This window comes from Panulirus ornatus, chromosome 57 (assembly GCF_036320965.1).
Source record: "Panulirus ornatus isolate Po-2019 chromosome 57, ASM3632096v1, whole genome shotgun sequence".
Taxonomy (NCBI): Eukaryota; Metazoa; Arthropoda; class Malacostraca; order Decapoda; family Palinuridae; genus Panulirus; species Panulirus ornatus.
Genome location: NC_092280.1, coordinates 17716880 through 17736885, shown reverse-complemented (window position 1 = coordinate 17736885; position 20006 = coordinate 17716880). Strand labels below are relative to the sequence as shown.

At 39.0% G+C, this 20006-nt stretch overlaps 1 protein-coding gene across 4 annotated transcripts in view; it reads left to right on the top strand.

Annotated features, from left to right (window-relative positions):
• The window catches only part of Gk1 (Glycerol kinase 1), an 84498-nt gene that overhangs the window by 41727 nt on the left and 22765 nt on the right, over positions 1 to 20006 (top strand). For all 4 annotated transcript variants that reach the window (XM_071694488.1, XM_071694486.1, XM_071694489.1 and 1 more), the window contains exons 11-12: positions 99 to 236; positions 9849 to 9935. In XM_071694488.1, the coding sequence (XP_071550589.1) occupies positions 99 to 236; positions 9849 to 9935 (225 nt within the window). The remainder of the gene's footprint in view (positions 1 to 98; positions 237 to 9848; positions 9936 to 20006) is intronic.

Below are 20006 nucleotides of genomic sequence, written 5' to 3'. Positions count from 1 at the left end.
TTGTAATGCCATAGACTAGCTTTTTAAGTAGAGTCTTTTAGAAACACTCTTAAATTAAAAGATATGAATCTCATGCTCTCACTTCCATACATACATAGTGCGTCCAAGCATGACTGAAACCACAGCATTAGGAGCAGCAATGGCAGCAGGGGCAGCAGAAGGCATTGCAGTTTGGGACTTAACCAAACTCACTCCTCTTACTACTGATGACTTCACACCATCCATAATGCCTCAGGGTAAGTGACATTTGAGCGATGTGATTTTTCTTGTTTTTGATATAGTTAATGCCTTACTTTAAAGCCCTCATTTTTCTACCCTTCACAGTTTACTCTTGATTTAGTGTCTTCAGTATCTAGAGTCACCATAAACAAATGGTTGAACAGTATGGTGTAGGTCTTTGTGAAAGTTAGGTTTATATATGCTGATGATACTCGCTAGGATGTTAAAGCACTTTATTATCTTCGCTTGGGCAGTTATGATGTACATGTTTCATATATCTAATCTGTTTTGAAGAAGGCAGAATACCTTGAGGCTGCTACTTTGGAAAGTTATTGTAGGAAATTCGTGTTTTGACTTAATGAATTAATACTAAGCTGCCTTCACTTGTGCTTGTCATTACTCACTAAGCTGCCTTCATTTGTGCTTGTCATTACTCAGCTATAGTTAAAACTGGCTGCTAATACTGATAGAAGGTTCTCAGTTCATAAGAGTGGTTGAAGTAAGGAAGAATTCGAATCTTCTCTCCTCTCAAGCATGCATTTGAGCTAACTTTCAAGAGTTTTGGGGAAGGAGTTTGGGATGTCAGCATGACCTAAAAGATGCCTGCTGGTTTTTTAGGGATTTACAGTTGGTACTGGAAATTTCTAACTTTCCAGATGGCACGCAACACCTGGCATTTTAGAGTTTGTTTTTCTGGCTTCTGGTCAGGAGTCATAAGAGGAGATTTTTTGTCAAAAGCTCAAGAAGCTTTGGAGACTTGAAAAGGTCGTCCCCGACTGGGAAATATTCATCTAATTCCCGTAAAAATGATCGTTGTTTAGGAACAAAGTGGGATTCCACAAATGTGACTCTAGTTTCTAGAAGGAAATCATACACCGATTCATACTGGCAGGAAAAAAGAGAGACTAGGAGACAGCTTGAAAGTATCATGGAAAAATCGTCTTTTCAAGGATCTGGCTAAACAGGACCAAGAAACTACCTTTGGAGCCTATCAGGCATTTTTCTTTTAAGCTGAGGAATGCCATCTTCCTGCTCCCTCAAGATTTTGTGAAGAAAGCAGACGAGTGCATGGTAGAAATTAGAAATCTACAAAGAGTCGCTAAGTTTAGATATATGCTTTTAGCCTAAGATGGGGTTTTCATTACACATAAGTTCATGCAGAGACTTGCATTTACTCATCTGATCAAAAATTTCATCACATATATATGAAGGAACTGATAGTGCCTTATTTAATCCTTTCACAAACTTTACTCATTTAGAAATAAGATCTGTGTTGTATCCTTGACTACACCTCTGGTAAAGTGGTTGCTAAACCAAAGCACAAATTGTTTGTTTTAACTATCTATCCATCTATCTAAATGTCTGATGCCCATGCCCTCAGGGAAATGGCCAGAGCAAAAGAGTCTCCAGTCTCTGTAACTGGTGAGATCTAGTGCCACTCCTTAACCTTTAGTGCCTCACCCTTAACAGACCACTGACAGAGGACAACCCTAGCACAGTGTTTCCAGAGGCTCCTGCTTAATATTCCTACCAACTACATTTACGTGATGTGCCTACTTAATGACCCTGCCTAACACTCCAACTTATTACTGCTTCCTAATGCTTCTGCTGTATGTTCCTACCTCCAACTTCTACCTTATGTTTCTACTTGCCTAATTTCCTACCTACTTCTTTTTTTTTCTCCTACCATTTTGCCTAAAGGCAGTTCTAGTGCATAGTGCTCACTGCAAGAAATTCTAGTTACAAAGAATGAGCTGTGTGAGTTAAATGTTGTCAGGTGTTATGTAGGACAAGAAGAAAGAGCATGTTTGTGGACACAATGCCTGTAATCCACATGTGGGTGAGGCAGAAAGAAAAGACAGCTACCTGGGTAGGAGGAGTGCACCTTGACAACTGCTGGATTGCTTGCTCACTACACAGCCATCAATAACCCCCCCAATACCCAGGCAGGTAGTACCAGTAATACCTCCCTGGTCAGTGGCTGCCTGCCAGGTACTACCTACTACTGGAACTAGCAGTGGTTTGGGCATGTGGAAAGAATGCAAGAAGGGGAGTTTTTCAAGGAGAAAGTATGATAGGATGATTAAAGGGGTGGTCTGAAATTAAGACTACCTGTGACAGGGAAATAGAGTAGAAGAGTACTGGAGGGAAGGAAATGGGGAAAATTGTGTGGAATGGTGTTTGTGAGAGAGGCATGTGAGGACAGGGATAAACGGAGACTCTTTTGTCATGGCCATCCCCTTGATGGGAGGTACCGGAGGGAATGGGCATCAGCGATATAGATAGACAGATAAATAGGTTAATCTCTTGGCTATGAGGATCAGCCTGCTTCCTTCCGTTAAATAGCTTAATTAAAAGGTTAACAGCAATAGCATTGGTTGCCTTTCAAGTGGAATAGGTGGAAGAATTTTATTGTTCTACCATGAACTTTTTTTTTTTTTTGAAAAAAATAAATGGTTCAGTGACATTTCAGCATTGGAACAGACTTCTGCTGTTTGAATATTAAAGTTTCATAACTTTTTCTAGATCCCTGAGAGCTACTTTCTCAGCTCTTATTCTTGAGAACTGAATTCAGTGCTGAATTTTAAGCGTAGTGATTGTGTTTGTGGATCTTTAGCTAGACATAAACACAATATATTGTCACTAATGTGTAACAGATATCATTCACAGGTCTAGGCTTTTGATAGGGATATTGTAGATGGTTTAGAAAACTTTCCAAAACTGGTGATAGTGAAGCAGGCATTTTTTAGTTGGAAACATTCTGCCTGTTCATCATTTTTTGTATATAATTCATGGTTTTCAGGAAGTCATGTAAGAATGCATTGCTGACCAGTTTTGTATTGATCTAGTGAGAGCTAATTTAGTAAAACTCTTGAGGTTCATCCTCACAAAGCTTCTGGTCTACAACCCAACCTGAGTATTTGATGCTCAGGATTTGAAATCAGTTTTCCTGTTAGCTGTAGGTTCAGGCAGTAAAATTACAATGTATACCATGTATCAAAGCATGTTGATTTTTCAATCAGTGCTATCTTTATGTTTGTCTAATTTTAAATTTCTTGCATATATGAAATGATCAGCTTTAAGAATTAGCCTTTATTTATTCTGTCCAGGAAGTTTTCCATCAATTTCCCTGAATCGTGGTGTCTATCTTAGTCTCAAGAATTTCCTCAACCAGACAGAGAACTATCAAGGAAAACACCATTTCTTTCTCAGAGGTCTTATTCTCCCCATTTTGCCCGAAAGATTGCTTTGCTATTGACAATGATTTGGCTTTTGTACCCAGGTCTTTCACCTGAGGTATATAGCATAAGGAAGATTCTTTTCACCTTGGCTTTCCAAAGAGCCCTATGGATTTTTTTTTTCACCTTTTTACATTGGTTCCTCTGCTTAGATTGGTTAGATGTGCCATGTGTGGCTGTAGATAGATTGCTGCTAAATGGAATTGATCATGTCAGGGAAGTAGCTATGAATGAAGGGTAAATATTCAAGAGGTTCCCACCATGTTTCATGATGATTTCATCTTTTATAAGGAAAACTGTGAAGTTAAAAACTATATTACCACTGGAGGGTAGTTGTCATGGTTACAAGGAATGTTCTCATTTCATCCTTCCCTTGTCCTTTCTCTTTTTCCCTATATTTTGGCCTTACTAGGTTCTCTATGAGCCGATAAAGTGAGCTGGTATGGCACACATATGGCCAATAAGCAAATTATAGAATGAGGATATTCCTAATCAGAAGAGAGAACTCTGTGGTAGGTGGTATCGTACCCTTAAGGAGGTAAAAGAGAGCGACACTCAAGGGAGTGGTTGTTAGCTGGCACATCAATTGGACTTCCTGAAATGTTCTCTCAGCACTCAAGAGGCCTCCTTTTTGGTGAAGTAATAGTTTTAAATTCTTGAGAACCTTGTATTTGGCAGATCTTTTGATTAATGAAAAGGTGCAAATGTTCATCTCTTATCACATTGATTAACATTTTGACAACCCAATGAAAAGCTCTCCGGATTCAGAGCATTTACCGTATTTAGATGAACCAATGGCACCAGTGATGAGTAAATCATGGCCCTCAAAAATTCACAAAATATCCATTCATTCATCACTTGTTTTTATGGTGGTTGGAGTGATGTTTGAAACATTTCACATTCTCTTTGTGAGTTGTGTGTGTGTGTGGGGGGTAGCTGAGAGGCTAGCTAGGACTCATAGTGCTATATCCATTGTTATTACTGTTTGTGATTATTACTTATATGTTGCCTCCTCTGTTCATCCTGTTTGAGCATACCATGTCTTTAAGCTTATGTGTAAATACACACACACACACACACACACACTCACACACACACACACACACACACACACACACACACACACACACACATACACACTAGCCTAAGCCAGGCACCCAAGGGAAGAATGAACACTTGATTACAAGACACCAAAAGCAGTTTTCACACTTTATAATTCTCTAGTAAGACTACACCTTGAAGATGAAAATCAGAGCAAGTACTAAGATGCACGAGAAAATTTATCCCATCCCTTAGAAATTGGCATATGAATAGAGACTAAAATGATTGGATCTCTTCTTCCCTAAAAAACGTAGACTTTGCAGCGACTTAATCCAAGTGTTCAAAAATCTGAAGAAGTTCGATAACATAAATCACAAACATCCTTTCAAAATACAAGAAAATATGGTTACCAGGACAAATGGAATAAAACTCAAAGCTAAAAGGTGTAGAACGGATTTGGGAAAAAGCTTTTCCCATAGGTGTGTCGAGTATTGAATAAGTTATCGTCAGATGTAGTGAATCCTGACACTATAGATACCTTCTAAAGCTGTTTAGACAAATATTTTATAAATTCAGATACTCTAAGAAAAACGCCAGAAATATACTGTACAAATGACAGCGGCAATGGGGACAGAAGGCTGATGTCCAGCAGTGGGGGCAGTAGAAGGCTAATGTGTAGCAGCGGGGAGTCAGTGATAGCTTAAAAAACTGCTGAGCAGAATTACATTTTCTTGGTAAGTTAATTCTCTCTCTCTCTCTCTCTCTCTCTCTCTCTCTCTCTCTCTCTCTCTCTCTCTCTCTCTCTCTCTCTCTCTCCCTCCCTCCTCCCTCCCTCCCTCCCTCCCTCCCTCCCTCTCTCTCTCTCTCTCTCTCTCTCTCTCTCTCTCTCTCTCTCTCTCTCTCTCTCTCTCTCTCTCTCTCTCAAAATTCAAATTGCATAATTGCATTGCAGCTACAGGGGAAATTTCTTGGTTGAGACCCAGTAGAGGTTGTTGTGTTAACAACATCAGATGGGCGGTTGAGGTCAGGTCAGGTTGTATTACATCACACAAGTGAGGTCAGATCGAATCCCCTCCCCACCCCACCAGGCAGTGACATCAAGGATGCAGGTTATGGGGCTCATCACACCTAGGTCTGAAGATGGCTGGTCACCAAATCATACCACCAGTCTCTTACAGAAATCACTTGAAGAAATTAATTCAACTTGACATGAATGTAAGATCCATCTGAAACAAAATAGCTGAATTGCATTATATGGTAAACAGTGACACGTTGATAGCATTGGTGTAACAGAAATATTTCTGAACATGAAAAACATTAATCTGATTAGTGAGTACAATCTACTAGACTACAAATTATTTGTAAGGAACAGAGAGGGTTGAGTAGAAGGAGCTGCACTGTATGTAAGATCTTACCTTAAATGCCATCGAAATTCAGACTACAACATTTGCTGCTGTTGAGCACTTGTGTGTCAGATTAGCACAAAATCTTCCAAACTATGCATAAGTTTTATATATAGCTGCCTTAGTCAGCCAGCAAATATTGACACTTATGTATGAGAGTTTTCAACGAGCAGTATAGGATAAATGCTCAGTCATTCTTGGGGATTTTAATCTTCCAGCAATCAACTGGCAAACTATCTCAGGTGTAGAGAGCGATTCTGCTAAATTTATCAACTTTACCGATGACAATTTCTTCTACTGAACTGTCATGGGGCTGAGAAGGAGAGCTAATTTACTTGATTTAGTTCTTGCATTTCAGGACTTCTTAGTGACTAATACCCATGTTGGAGAACATCTAGCACTCATGACCATGGCATGGTTAGGTTTGACGTAAATACCAAAACCTACTCCCCTAAAACCAATGCTATTACTCCTAATTTTAAGAGGGTGGATTTTAATGGGCACTGTGATGCATTAAAAAGTCTCACCCTTGTTGTTTCATGCTCAAAGGATTTATGGGCCAGTTTTAAGCGTCAGTTTATGCACCATCAAATCACATTCATTTCTGTGCATGAGAGAAACAATAAAACTAACAAGCTTGAATGGTACTCCCAAGATATTATAAGAGCTCTATGACACAGAAATAAACTCTATAATCCTAAGAAATCAGACAATGACTTGAATATTGCAATGCAATATGACACGTAATCAGAAGACAAGTGAAAGTTCATCTAAGAAATGCCAAGAGAGAATACAAAGTGAGTTTTGCAAGAGATGGTAATAGAAAACCTTAAAAGATTTTTATAGATAAATCAGCATTAAGAAACATATAAGGAGGGGAATGGGGCCCTTAGTAAACAAGAATGGGGAACCCACTGTGGATGATGAAAGCATAGCAAGAACCCTGAACAAGTTTTTCTGCTCTGATTTTATGCCGGAAAGCAACAGCATGAATTTGAAACAGTGATGAATAGCACTCACATGATACAAGAATTCATCAGTTAGAGAATTACTAACATAGATAAGTTAAAGACTAATGAAAGCCCAGGTATTGATTGTTTCTACCCATGAGTGATTTAAAACGTGAAATATGTTAATCCATATTTTCAATAAATCTCTCCAGAATAGAATATTCCCACAGAATTAGAGATTAGCAGACATCACTCCTATATACAAAAAAGGGAAGCCATGAATTGCCTGGCAATTACCATCCTTTTAACTTTACATCAATTATAAGTAAGCTTCTGGAGTCAGTTATTAGAGATGAAATCGTATCCTACCTGGAACAACACAGCCTGATAAATAACACACAGCATGGTTTTAGAAGACACAGATCATGCCATATGAAACTCCTTGACTTTTATCATACAATTGTTCAATACCCTCGACAAGACAAAAGCAATAGATATAATATTTCTGGACTTCCAGAAAACATTTGGCAAAGTACCCCTCATTAAATTGATGCATTAAGTCCATGCCTTGGGGATTACTGGTTGCATAGAAATTGGATAGAAGCCTTGTTATGTGACTGGAAGCAGAAACTCATAATGAATAGGGAGTCATCACTGTGGTTACCCATTACTAGTGGATTCCCCCAGGGATCTGTACTTGGGCCTATGTTTTTCATTTGATATTAATGATATTGCACATGACACAAAATTCGGCAGTCATGCTTACTAAGGAAGATAGGCCAAGATTACAAGAGGATCTAGATAAAATTGCTGAATGGTCTGGCATATGGCAAAAGCCATTTAACATCTGTAATGTTAGCTGTTACAAGTAAGAAACAAAAAAAAACAATTGATTATGAACTGATGGGCCACAAGATAAAGGACACCCCAAGTGAGAGAGATCTGGGGGTCACTGTCTCCAGTATCTTCAAACTCTCCCAGCAATGCAATTAAGTTGCTAAGAAATTAAAAAGGATGTTTAAATATATGAACAGAAACTTTACATACAAAAGCAAGGATGTGATATTGTCACTGTGCCTAAGTCCAGTTAGACCATACTTCGAATAAGTGGTGTAGTTTTGGGCCCTCCACTTAATCAGTTGGAAGCAGTGCAGTGAACAACTAAATTGATTCCTTCCTTGTATAACAAACCACATGAGGAGAGATTGTGAGAATTAAACTTGGTCTTCCTTAACAAGAAATGCCTCCAGGGCAAATTAATAGAATGTTTCAAAATACTTACAGGATTCAACAACATTGATATTGAACATTTATTTACAGTAGCACCAGCATTACCGAGAGGAAATGGATTAAAACTTAAATGTCTCCAAGTTAATCAGGACTGTACAAAATATTTTCTTACCAAAGACATTATTGATACATGGATCAAGCTCCCAGAAAATGTTTAGGGCAACACCTTTAATATCTTCAAAATCAGGCTTGATCATCACTTGTCACTCTGTGGTATTGAATAATTCATTTAATCAGTAATCATAATGCTAGTTTCTATCTGACCATGTTGTGGTATCATACTAACATTGATTAACTCATGTCACCTGCTTTGAAAGAGTAATTGAGAATTACCATATCATTCTTCAACATCAGGAATGATGGAGGCATGGTAAGTCGAGAGGCTGGAGCTCAGGTTTATCCTTAGTATTGTCTTTATAACAAAAAGTGAAGGGATGTATTTTGTTGATGATGGGATGCATGACATATTCACATTCACACAACCTTCTGACTATCCCATAAAGATTTCCTTCAGGCTTATTGATCTTTCAAGGTGTTGGCAGCTACCTGTTTTCCTGCCACCATGTGCCAGAGAGAGTGGAGGGTGGGGATAGAGTCTTTGCTTTGCTATCTTTTTCTTCTGCTGCTTACTTCTTCTTTTTTTAGCATTAAGGGCAGACCCCCCTCACTTGGACCTTGGGTATATTTGGTCTCTCTCTTTATTCAGGGTTCAATGTATTATAGAATAATCACTTACAAGCCGTGTTAAAAAAGCAATTTATGGTTGAAAAGACTGTCATAGGTTTGATTATAGACATTTATATGTTAGTGGGCAATATTTTGGCCTTACAGTGTATCTTGGATATGGTTCCAGATAACCATGTTTGATTATAGACATTTATAGGTGAGTGGGCAACATGGTGGCCTTACAGTGTATCTTGGATGTGGATCTGGATAGCCATGCCATGCTCACTACAGTGTTAATACCTTTGCTTGTAATTTTGGTTTAGTGTAGAAAGAGAGTATCATTGCTGAATTGAAACTATGTTAATAGTATTAAAGGAAGTTAAAACCATGGAAAGCTGTGTAGGTATGTATATTTGCGTGTGTGGATGTATGTATATACATGTGTATGGGGGTGGGTTGGGCCATTTCTTTCGTCTGTTTCCTTGCGCTACCTCGCAAACGCGGGAGACAGCGGCAAAAAAAAAAAAAAAAAAAAAAAAAAAGTATAAACATAAATTGGTTTAGATGTGTATTATGGATAGTATTATTATAAACATTACTTTAATTGGTATAGTGAAAAAATATAAAATTGAATGTTCCCATCCTTGTATATAGAATACAGTAAGGCCTTTCTTAACCAAAGCTTTCCCCTGCCTTAAACTTTCTCAAAGATTTTGTCTTTTGCTTTGGAGGAAAACTTTTGGAAAATCCCTATAAATCCCTACTCGTATGTAAATGTTTTAGTGCAAAGATTTCTTTTTCTTGTTGATAGATTTAGTATGTGCCTTTTCAAAAAATGGAAACATTACCCATAGGAAATGAATTCTGGATTTTAGAGGAGGTCTTTGGTTAAGAGAGCTCCCTTCTGACCCAAAAACTGCTCCACTGAAATTTCTAAATACAGACTACTTCATCTTTAGATTTCACTTTTCTATGCATATTTGGGCATTTGGAATGATTTCAATGAATTGTAACCAGGTTAACCTTGATTATATTTGCAGAGCGTGAACTACGTTTTGAGCGGTGGTGCATGGCAGTAGAGCGCTGCATGGGATGGGAGTTACCCAGAGACAAACAGCCTGGACCAGGTACTGCTGACAAGTGAATTGTGTGTTTGATGGTGTCTGTTTAGCTAGCTTGTGTTTTTGCATGGAATAGAAACCTTTGTTGTTGCAGTATGTAACCTAGAGCTTAGTAACCTTTACTGCGCTGTCTAAAAATTGTCAGAACCTTCAACCATTGTGGTAAACAGGATATTTGATAATGTTATAGTTTTCACTTACGGGAAACGGTGTTAGTGTCATAAAGTTTTGAAATTATTTTGCAAGCATTTTATAAGAATTAAAGGAATATATGGATAAGTAATCATTTATGCATGTGTATACATATTTCTATGAAGTCGTAATATCACCATACACAATTTATTTTGAAAAGAATGATTTTTGTAATGATTGAAAAGATTTTGATTTTAATCTAATTTTTCAAGCATGGATTAACAAGTCAGAGTTCTTGTTCGTGTAACTTTGGAGGTATTGATTGGGAATACGTCTAGGAGATTCCCTCTTTATATGTTTTCATGATGTTCACATTATAATTTTGTAGTGCATTTGGTGGTTGTGTCTCAGGGCCGGTAAAAGAAAACGGGTAATTCGTACTCAAAAGCTTTCATTTTCCATTGATGCAGACTGCATCAATCAGTTGAATATTAATGAGGAAAGCTATAGAATTGTGCCTTAGTCCCAGGCATCTCATTTATTGCTAAAATCTTCATTAATGATTATTGTCTTCCATTACACAATTTATTGGACTGCACAAAGTTTATACATAGAGCTGTGAAAAGTACTTAAGGCTGCATTTTCAGCATATTTAGTACAGGTGACATAGTATTTTTAGTAAACTAAGACCCCAGAATACTGGATTATTCTGGATAAGTGTGTCTGATTTACGTAGGTTCTTCAAATCTTATCATGTCTGAGCATACTTTATTTTACCAATTTAGAGGTGTTATTTCTGAGCTTCATAGGTAAACTGAAGGCACATAAGCTTTTATGAGTGCAGTAGACCACACAGTCAGAGTACAAGCATAACTAACAAATGTATGGTGATGAGTGAATTACCCCAGATCACCAGCCACCAGTTGATGACCAGTTGTAGCCCAGTCTTCACTGTCTGTATCTCTGCCTCAAATTTCCTCAAAATCACTTTATTCATTTTGGGCTTTCAATTAGGAATGCATTCTTGGAAGAGTGAAGGTATGATTTTTCATCCATTACAGCAGACTGCTATAATGCTATTGGTTGAATATCAGTATTTCAGAGTAGCTTAGGCAGAGAGACCTAGTGAAATCTTGTTTTGTGCATTTGCCTCTTGTTCCAAATTTAAACCAACCTTGCACTATGTTTAACCAAAGTTAGTGGTGAGTTTTCCATATTTTATTTATAACCTTGGGCAGATGAACACTTTCGTATATGCCAGCCATCCTTGAGGTGAATTAGATACACACAGCAAGCAGTCAGTTGCAAATAGATATGAACAGTAATTATTATTTTGTGATACTGTTTTTCTTGTTTTTTTGTGCTTTTGTTCATAAATGAATGCCCTGTGATATCATAAATACCAAATACACCAACATCCTCATTACAGAAGTTTCATGAGGCTAGTACTACTGGCAGCAAGTAAATGTGTACAGTAGATATCAAATTGTGATTCCCAATTTGGCCTAACCATCTTTTTGAAATGTATTTGTTCATAAATGATTGCTCTGTAAGGCTATATACACCAAACAGTAAATCTTATCCCAACTTCACCATTACAGAGCAAGTTATTTTATCATCAAAATTAGTATTTATAAACGTATTTTTATTTGCATACTTTCATATAATAAAGAATATTTCTTTTTCAATGATACTCCTAATAATTCAATTTTAATGAAAATTGACATACGCTTCAAATCATGAAGTGCTACTTCAGGCTTTTAAATGAGATTTTAGTGAATTTTCAAAGATATGGATGCATTTGCATCCAGTGTGTACAGGTGTAAGTATTTTGGAGGATGCAAATTGAGATATCATTGTATGAGAGTGTTCAGTGGACCATTTGTATCTTAAAGATATCATCGTTGATGATATGGATAGATCAGCCTTCAGTGGAACCTCTGTGATATTCCGATTTGTCACATGTAAGCTGCAAGTGACTGTCATAATCCAAATGTTTTTGGACCAGTGATCAGCAACACAAGCTAAGCTACTCATTGATAGTCATCAGTAGGATTCTTGCATTAGTGTCATTGCCTAAATTAGATAGTAGAGTATATTTCTAATTTTAGTAATTCTCTTGGTTTTGACCTTCATGTGGAATTGTATTTTCCTCAGCCTCATCTCAGTTGAGAAGAATGCAGAGGGACAAAAATTACCTTGGAACTGTTATATGACCTTAGTTGTGCATTAATTAGGTTTTTGGTAGGTGGAATAGCACATGTCCATCTCTGTGGCCTTAAAGTTATGGTTTCTTGCTCGTGACATTCGGCTGTTGTCAGGAATTCAAATAATTTGTCAGCCAGTTTATAGCAGTTTGGTAATTATCTAGAATGTTTTCTTGTAGATGTACTGTTAAAAGTACTTTATTTTTGTGATGAACATCTTAGTGTGCCTAAGGTTTGGTATTACATGGAGTTTGATACTCCAAGGTAACCTTTACATATAGAGGTGTTAGAACTCTTGATAGAATTAAGTATGGAACCTGTTCCCTTAGCATCTGATTGGGGACTATCGCACAGACTCAGAGGGATACAAATAAGGTAAGGAACTTAGTGAAACTGATTATTTTATATAAGGTAGTGATAGGAAAGTAGATAGATCCAAGGGATTTTGTTTTGGTGACCTTTAGGTGCAAAATATCTTCATTTTTCAAGTATTGGATGGTAGTGTTGGCTGTGTACTCTTCTTAATTTTTCCTAAATAATCAGATCCTTTTGAATCATGGAGTTATTGTTTAGAACATCTCTAGTTTGAATATATGTTGCAGTGATCTGTCATGGGAATTATTGTATTCTTCCCCCATTTATTGAAAGATATACATAAGTATCCCCTTTTAGAAAGTTGAAATACAAGGAGGGGAGGGTTTCTAGCCCCTCGCTCCCATCCCATGGAAAGTTCTGTGGGGCCTGGATGTGGAAAGGGAGCTGTGGTTTCAGTGCATTGTTACATGACAGCTAGACTCTGAGTGTGAATGAATGGGGCCTTTGTTGTCTTGTCCTAGCGCTGCCTTGCACACATGAGGGGTGAGGGGGTTGTTATTCCATGTGTGGCGAGCTGGCGATGGGAATAAATAAAGGCAGACAGTATGAATTATGTACATGTGTATATATGTATATGTCTGTGTGTATATATATGTATACATTAAGATGTATAGGTATGTACATTTGCGTGTGTGGACGTGTATGTATATACATGTGTATGTGGGTGGGTTAGGCCATTCTTTCATCTGTTTCCTTGCGCTACCTCGCTAACACGGGAGACAGCGACAAAGCAAAATAAATAAATAAATATAATACATAAGTATACGTATGTGAGTAGGAGAGATGGTCAGAGGGCGTTATTGGACTACATGTTAATTGATAGGTGTGTAAAAGAGAGACTTGTAGATGTTGATATGCTGACGGGGCAGCTGGAGGGATGTAAGATCACTATCTGGTGGAGGCAAAGGTGAAGATTTGAAGAGGTTTCCAGAAAAGAAGAGAGAATGTTGGGGAGAAGAGAGTGGTGAGAGTAAGTGAGCTTGGAAAGGAGACTTGTGTGAGGAAGTACCAGGAGAGATTGAGTGTAGAATGGCAAAAGGTGAGGGGAGTTTGGGAGGAATGGAATGTATTTAAGGAAGCAGTGATGGCTTGTGCAAAAGATGCCTATGGCATGAGGAAGGTGGGAGGTGGGCAGATTAGAAAGGGTAGTGAATGGTGGGATGAAGAAGTAAGATTGTTAGTGAAAGAGAAGAGAGAGGCATCCAGATGATTTTTGCAGGGAAGTAGTGCAAATGACTGGGAGATGTATAAAAGAAAATGGCAGGAGGTCAAGAGAAAGGTGCCAGAGGTGAAAAAGGGCAAATGAGAGTTGGGGTGAGTGAGTGTCATTAAATTTCAGGGAGAATAAAAAGATGTTTTGGAAGGAGGTAAATAAAATGGGTAAGACAATAGAACAATTGGGAACATCGGTAAAGGGTGCAAATGGGGAGGTAATAACAAGTAGCGATGAAGTGATAAGGAGATGGAGTGAATGTTTTGAAGGATTGTTGAATGTGTTTGATGATAGAATGGCAGAAATGGGGTGTTTTGGTCGAGGTGGTTTGCGAAGTGAGAGGGTCAGGGAGAATACTTTCGTAAACAGAGAAGAGGTACTGAAAGCTTTGTGGGAGATGGAAGCCGGCAAGGCGGCAGGTTTGGATGGTATTGCAGTGGAATTTATAAAAAAAGGAGGTAACTGTGTTCTTTATTAGTTGGTAAGGATATTCAGTGCATGTATGGATCATGGTGAAGTGCCTGAGGAGTGGTGGAATGCATGCATAGTGCCATTGTACAAAGACAAAGGGAATGAAAATGAATGTTCAATTTACAGAGGCATAAGCTTGTTGAGTATTCCTGGAAAATTGTATTGGAGGGTATCAATTGAGAAGGTAAAGGCATGTACAGAGCATCAGATTGGGGAAGAGCAGTGTGGTTTCAGAAGTGGTAGAGGATGTGTGGATGAGGTGTTTGCTTTGAAGAATGTATGTGAGAAATACTTAGAAAAACAGATGGATTTGTATGTAGCATTTGTGGATCTGGAGAAGGCATATGATAGGGTGGATAGAGATGCTTTGTGGAAGGTTTTAAGAGTATATGGTGTGGGAGGTAAGTTGCTGGAAGCAGTGAAAAGTTTTTACCAAGGATGTAAGGCATGTGTGCATGTAGGAAAAGAGGAAAGTGATTGGTTCCCAGTGAATGATGGTTTGCAGCAGGGGTGTGTGATGTCTCCATGGTTGTCTGATTTGTTTATGGATGGGATGGTTAGGGAGGTAGATGCAAGAGTTTTGGAGAGAGGGGCAAGTATACAGTCTGTTGTGGATGAGAGGGCTTAGGAAAAGAGTCGGTTCTTGTTCACTGATGATACAGCACTGGTGGCTGATTCGGGTGAGAAACTGCAGAAGTTGGCGACTGAATTTGGTGAAGTGCGTGAAAGAAGAAAGTTTAGAGTAAATGTGAATAAGAGCAATGTTATTAGGTTCAGTATGGTTGAGGGACAAGGGAGGTAAGTTTGAATGGAGAAAAACTTGAGGAAGTTAAGTGTTTTTGATATCTGGGAGTGGAATTAGCATTGGATGGAACCATGGAAGCAGAAGTGAGTCATGGTGCTCGAGGGAGCTAAGGTTCTGGGAGTGATGAAGAATGTGTGGAAGGTGAGAATGTTATCTCGGAGAGCAAAAATGAGTATGTTTGAAGGGATAGTGGTTCCAACAATGTTATATGATTGTGAGGCATGGGCTATAGGTAGAGTTGTGTGGAGGAGAGTGGATGTATTGGAAATGAAATGTTTGAGGACAATATGTGGTGTGAGGTGGTTTGATCGAGTAAGTAATGAAAGGGTAAGAGAGATGTTTGGTAATAAAAAAGTGTTGTTGCGTGAGCAGAAGAGGGTGTATTGAAATGGTTTGGACACATGGAGAGAATGAGTGAGGAAAGATTGACAAAGAGGATTAATGTGTCATAGGTGGAGGGAAGGAGAAGCAAGAGACTAAATTGGAGGTGTAAGGATGGAGTGGAAAAGATTTCGAGCGATTATGGCACGAACATACAGGAGGGTGAAAGGTGTGCAAGGAATAGAGAGAATTGGAATGATGTGGTATACCAGAGTCAATGTGCTGTCATTGGATTGAACCAGGGCATGTGAAGCGTCTGGGGTAAACCATGGAAAGGTCTGTGGAGCCTGGATGTGGAAAGGGAGTTGTGGTTTTGGTGCATTACATATGACAGCTAGAGACTGAGGGTGAGCAAATGTGGCTTTTTTGTCTGTTCCTTATGCTGCCTCGCTTGTGGGGGTGGGGGGATGCTATTTCATGTGTGGCGGGGTGGTGAGGGGAATGGATGAAGGCAGCAAGTATGGATATGTATATGTCTGTGTCTGTGTTTGTATATATACATTGAAATGTATATGTATGTACATGTGCATGTGTGGATGTTTACATATATACATGTGTATGTGGGTGGGTTGGGCCATTCCTCGTCTATTTCCTTGCACTACCTTGCTAACGTGGGAGATGGTGGTTAAGTATAATATATAGATAAATAGTTTTACAGTGGGTGAGTGTCCTGCACTGTGATGATAACTTGTATATAATCAGAGACCTTTCTAAACAGAATAAACTGTGATTTGATTCTGAGATGTTCTAAAAGGCTTTTAGCATTAGATTAAGGAAAAGTCTAGTATATAATTGAATAATGTCTGTATGATGTCACTTTCTTTGTCACTATTAAGGAAGTGAATTTTGACACTATGGAGAAATATTTTTCATTAATTTTTAATGTTTATGGAGATATAACATGTAGATTGTTTAAGAGTTACTTTTTAAAGTGTAAGATCCATATAACCATCATGAAGCAAAACGATTTTCCCTCTACTTGTATTACATTCATAATATAGTATCTATTTTTTCAAGTTTACCAATTTTCTAATTGCATGAAGTACATGTTCTTTTTTAATCAAAAACATTCCTAGTGTGTTGTGAGTTGTAACAAAATGTGATTATTTTTTTCCGTCCATAGTTTTTAATTCTTTTTTTTCCATAATTGCATGAATATAATCATTATAAAACAACCAATTATCCCTTTCTCAGTGATTCATGGTTCCTGCAGCTTTAAAGCTGCATTACAGTCCTTAGTAGGAACAGTATGGACTCATGTGAAGCAAAAGGTTGTCAACATGTCTTTACTCTGTTTTCTCCGGTGACAAAGACAGAGCCTTGCCGAAGGTGACTTCTCATTTGCCAGGAAACAGACGAAGAATGGCCCATCCACTCATATACACTTGTATACACATGACCACCCATACAAGTTTGGTAAAGTGTGTGAAAGAAGAAAGCTGAGAGTAAATGTGAATAAGAGCAAGGTTATTAGCTACAGTAGGGTCAAGGGACAAGTCAATTTGGCGGTAAGTTTGAATGGAGAAAAACTGGAGGAAGTGAAGTGTTTTAGATATCTGGGAGTGGATTTGGCAGTGGATGGAACCATGGAAGTGGAAGTGAGTCACAGGGTAGGGGAGGGGGCAAAAGTTCTGGGAGCGTTGAAAAATGTGTGGAAGGCAAGAACATTATCTCAGAAAGCAAAAATGGGTATGTTTGAAGGAATATTGGTTCCAACAATGTTATATGGTTGCAAGGCGTGGGCTGTAGATAGAGTTGTGCAGAGGAGGGTGGATGTGTTGGAAATGAGATATTTGAGGACAATATGTGGTGTGAGGTGGTTTGTTCAAGTAAGTAATGAAAGGGTGAGAGAGATGTGTGGTGATGAAAAGAGTGTGGTCGAGAGAGTAGAAGAGGATGTTTTGAAATGGTTTGGTCGCATGGAGAGAATGAGTGAGGAAAGATTAACAAAGAGGATATATGTGTCAGAGGTGGAGGAAATGAGGAGAAGTGGGAGACCAAATTGGAGGTGAAAAGATGAGTGAAAAAGATTTTGAGCGATCGGGATCTGAACATGTAGGATGGTGAAAGGCGTGCAAGGAATAGAGTGAATTGGAATGATGTGGTATACCGGGGTGGATGTGCTGTTAATGGATTGAACCAGAGCATGTAAAGCGTCTGGGGTAAACCATGAAAATTTTTGTTGGGCCTGATGTGGAAAGGGAGCTGTGGTTTCGGTGCATTATACATGACAGCTTGAGACAGAGTGTGAACGAATGTGGCCTTTGTTGTCTTTTCCTAGCGCTACCTCGCACACATGAGGGGGGAGGTGGTTGTCATTTCATGTGTGGCAGAGTGGCAATGAGAATGAATAAAGGCAACAAGTTTGAATTATGTACATGTGTTTATATGTATATGTCTGTGTATGTATATGTACATATATGTATACGTTGAAATTTATAGGTATGTATATGTGCATATGTAGATGTGTATGTATATACATGTGTATGTGGTTGGGTTGGGCCATTCTTTCGTCTGTTTCTTTGCACCACCTCGCTAACATTGTCGCTGTCTCCTGCTTTAGCGAGGCAGTGCAAAGAAACATGAAAGAATGGCCCAGCCCAGCTACATACACATGTATATACATACATGGGGTGGACATGTTGTCAATGGATTGAAAAAGGGCAAGTGAAGTGTCTGGGGTTAACCATGGAAAGTTCTGTGGGGTCTGGATATGGGGAGGGAGCAGTGGTTTCGGTGCATTACACATGATAGCTAGAGAATGTGTGAACGAATGTGGTCTTTGTTGTCTTTTCCTAGTGCTACCTCGTGCGTGTGCGGGGAGAGGGGGGGTGTGCCATTTCATGTGTGGCAGGGTGGCAACAGGAATGGCTGAGGGCAGCAAGTATATGTACATATGTATATATATATTTGTCTGCATATGTATATGTATGTATATATTGAAACGTATAGGTATGTATATGTGTGTGTGTGGGCGTTTATGTATATACATGTGTATGTGGGTGGGTTGGGCCTTTCTTTCATCTGTTTCCTTGCACTACCTCGTTAAAGTAGGAGACAGCGACAAAGTATAATAATGATAATGATTCTTTTTTTTTTTTCATTTCATACTATTCGCCATTTCCCGCTTTAGCAAGGTAACGTTAAGAACAGAGGACTGGGCCTTTGAGGGAATATCCTCACCTGGCTCCCTTCTCTTCCTTTTTTTGGAAAATTAAAAAAAAAACTGAGAGGGGAGGATTTCCAGCCCCCCGCTCCCTCCTCTTGTAGTCGCCTTCTATGGCACAGAGGAAGTACGTGGGAAGTATTCTTTCTCCCCTATCCCCAGAGATAATATATATATATATATATATATATATATATATATATATATATATATATATATATATATATTTTTTTTTTTTTTTTATACCTCGTCGCTGTCTCCCGCGGTTGCGAGGTAGCGCAAGGAAACAGACGAAAGAAATGGCCCAACCCCCCCCCCATACACATGTACATATACACATCCACACACGCAAATATACATACCTACACAGCTTTCCATGGTTTACCCCGACGCTTCACATGCCTTGATTCAATCCACTGACAGCACGTCAACCCCTGTATACCACATCGCTCCAATTCACTCTATTCCTTGCCCTCCTTTCACCCTCCTGCATGTTCAGGCCCCGATCACACAAAATCCTTTTCACTCCATCTTTCCACCTCCAATTTGGTCTCCCTCTTCTCCTCGTTCCCTCCACCTCCGACACATATATCCTCTTGGTCAATCTTTCCTCACTCATTCTCTCCATGTGCCCAAACCATTTCAAAACACCCTCTTCTGCTCTCTCAACCACGCTCTTTTTATTTCCACACATCTCTCTTACCCTTACGTTACTTACTCGATCAAACCACCTCACACCACACATTGTCCTCAAACATCTCATTTCCAGCACATCCATCCTCCTGCGCACAACTCTATCCATAGCCCACGCCTCGCAACCATACAACATTGTTGGAACCACTATTCCTTCAAACATACCCATTTTTGCTTTCCGAGATAATGTTCTCGACTTCCACACATTTTTCAAGGCTCCCAAAATTTTCGCCCCCTCCCCCACCCTATGATCCACTTCCGCTTCCATGGTTCCATCCGCTGACAGATCCACTCCCAGATATCTAAAACACTTCACTTCCTCCAGTTTTTCTCCATTCAAACTCACCTCCCAATTGACTTGACCCTCAACCCTACTGTACCTAATAACCTTGCTCTTATTCACATTTACTCTTAACTTTCTTCTTCCACACACTTTACCAAACTCCGTCACCAGCTTCTGCAGTTTCTCACATGAATCCGCCACCAGCGCTGTATCATCAGCGAACAACAACTGACTCACTTCCCAAGCTCTCTCATCCCCAACAGACTTCATACTTGCCCCTCTTTCCAAGACTCTTGCATTTACCTCCCTAACAACCCCATCCATAAACAAATTAAACAACCATATATATAT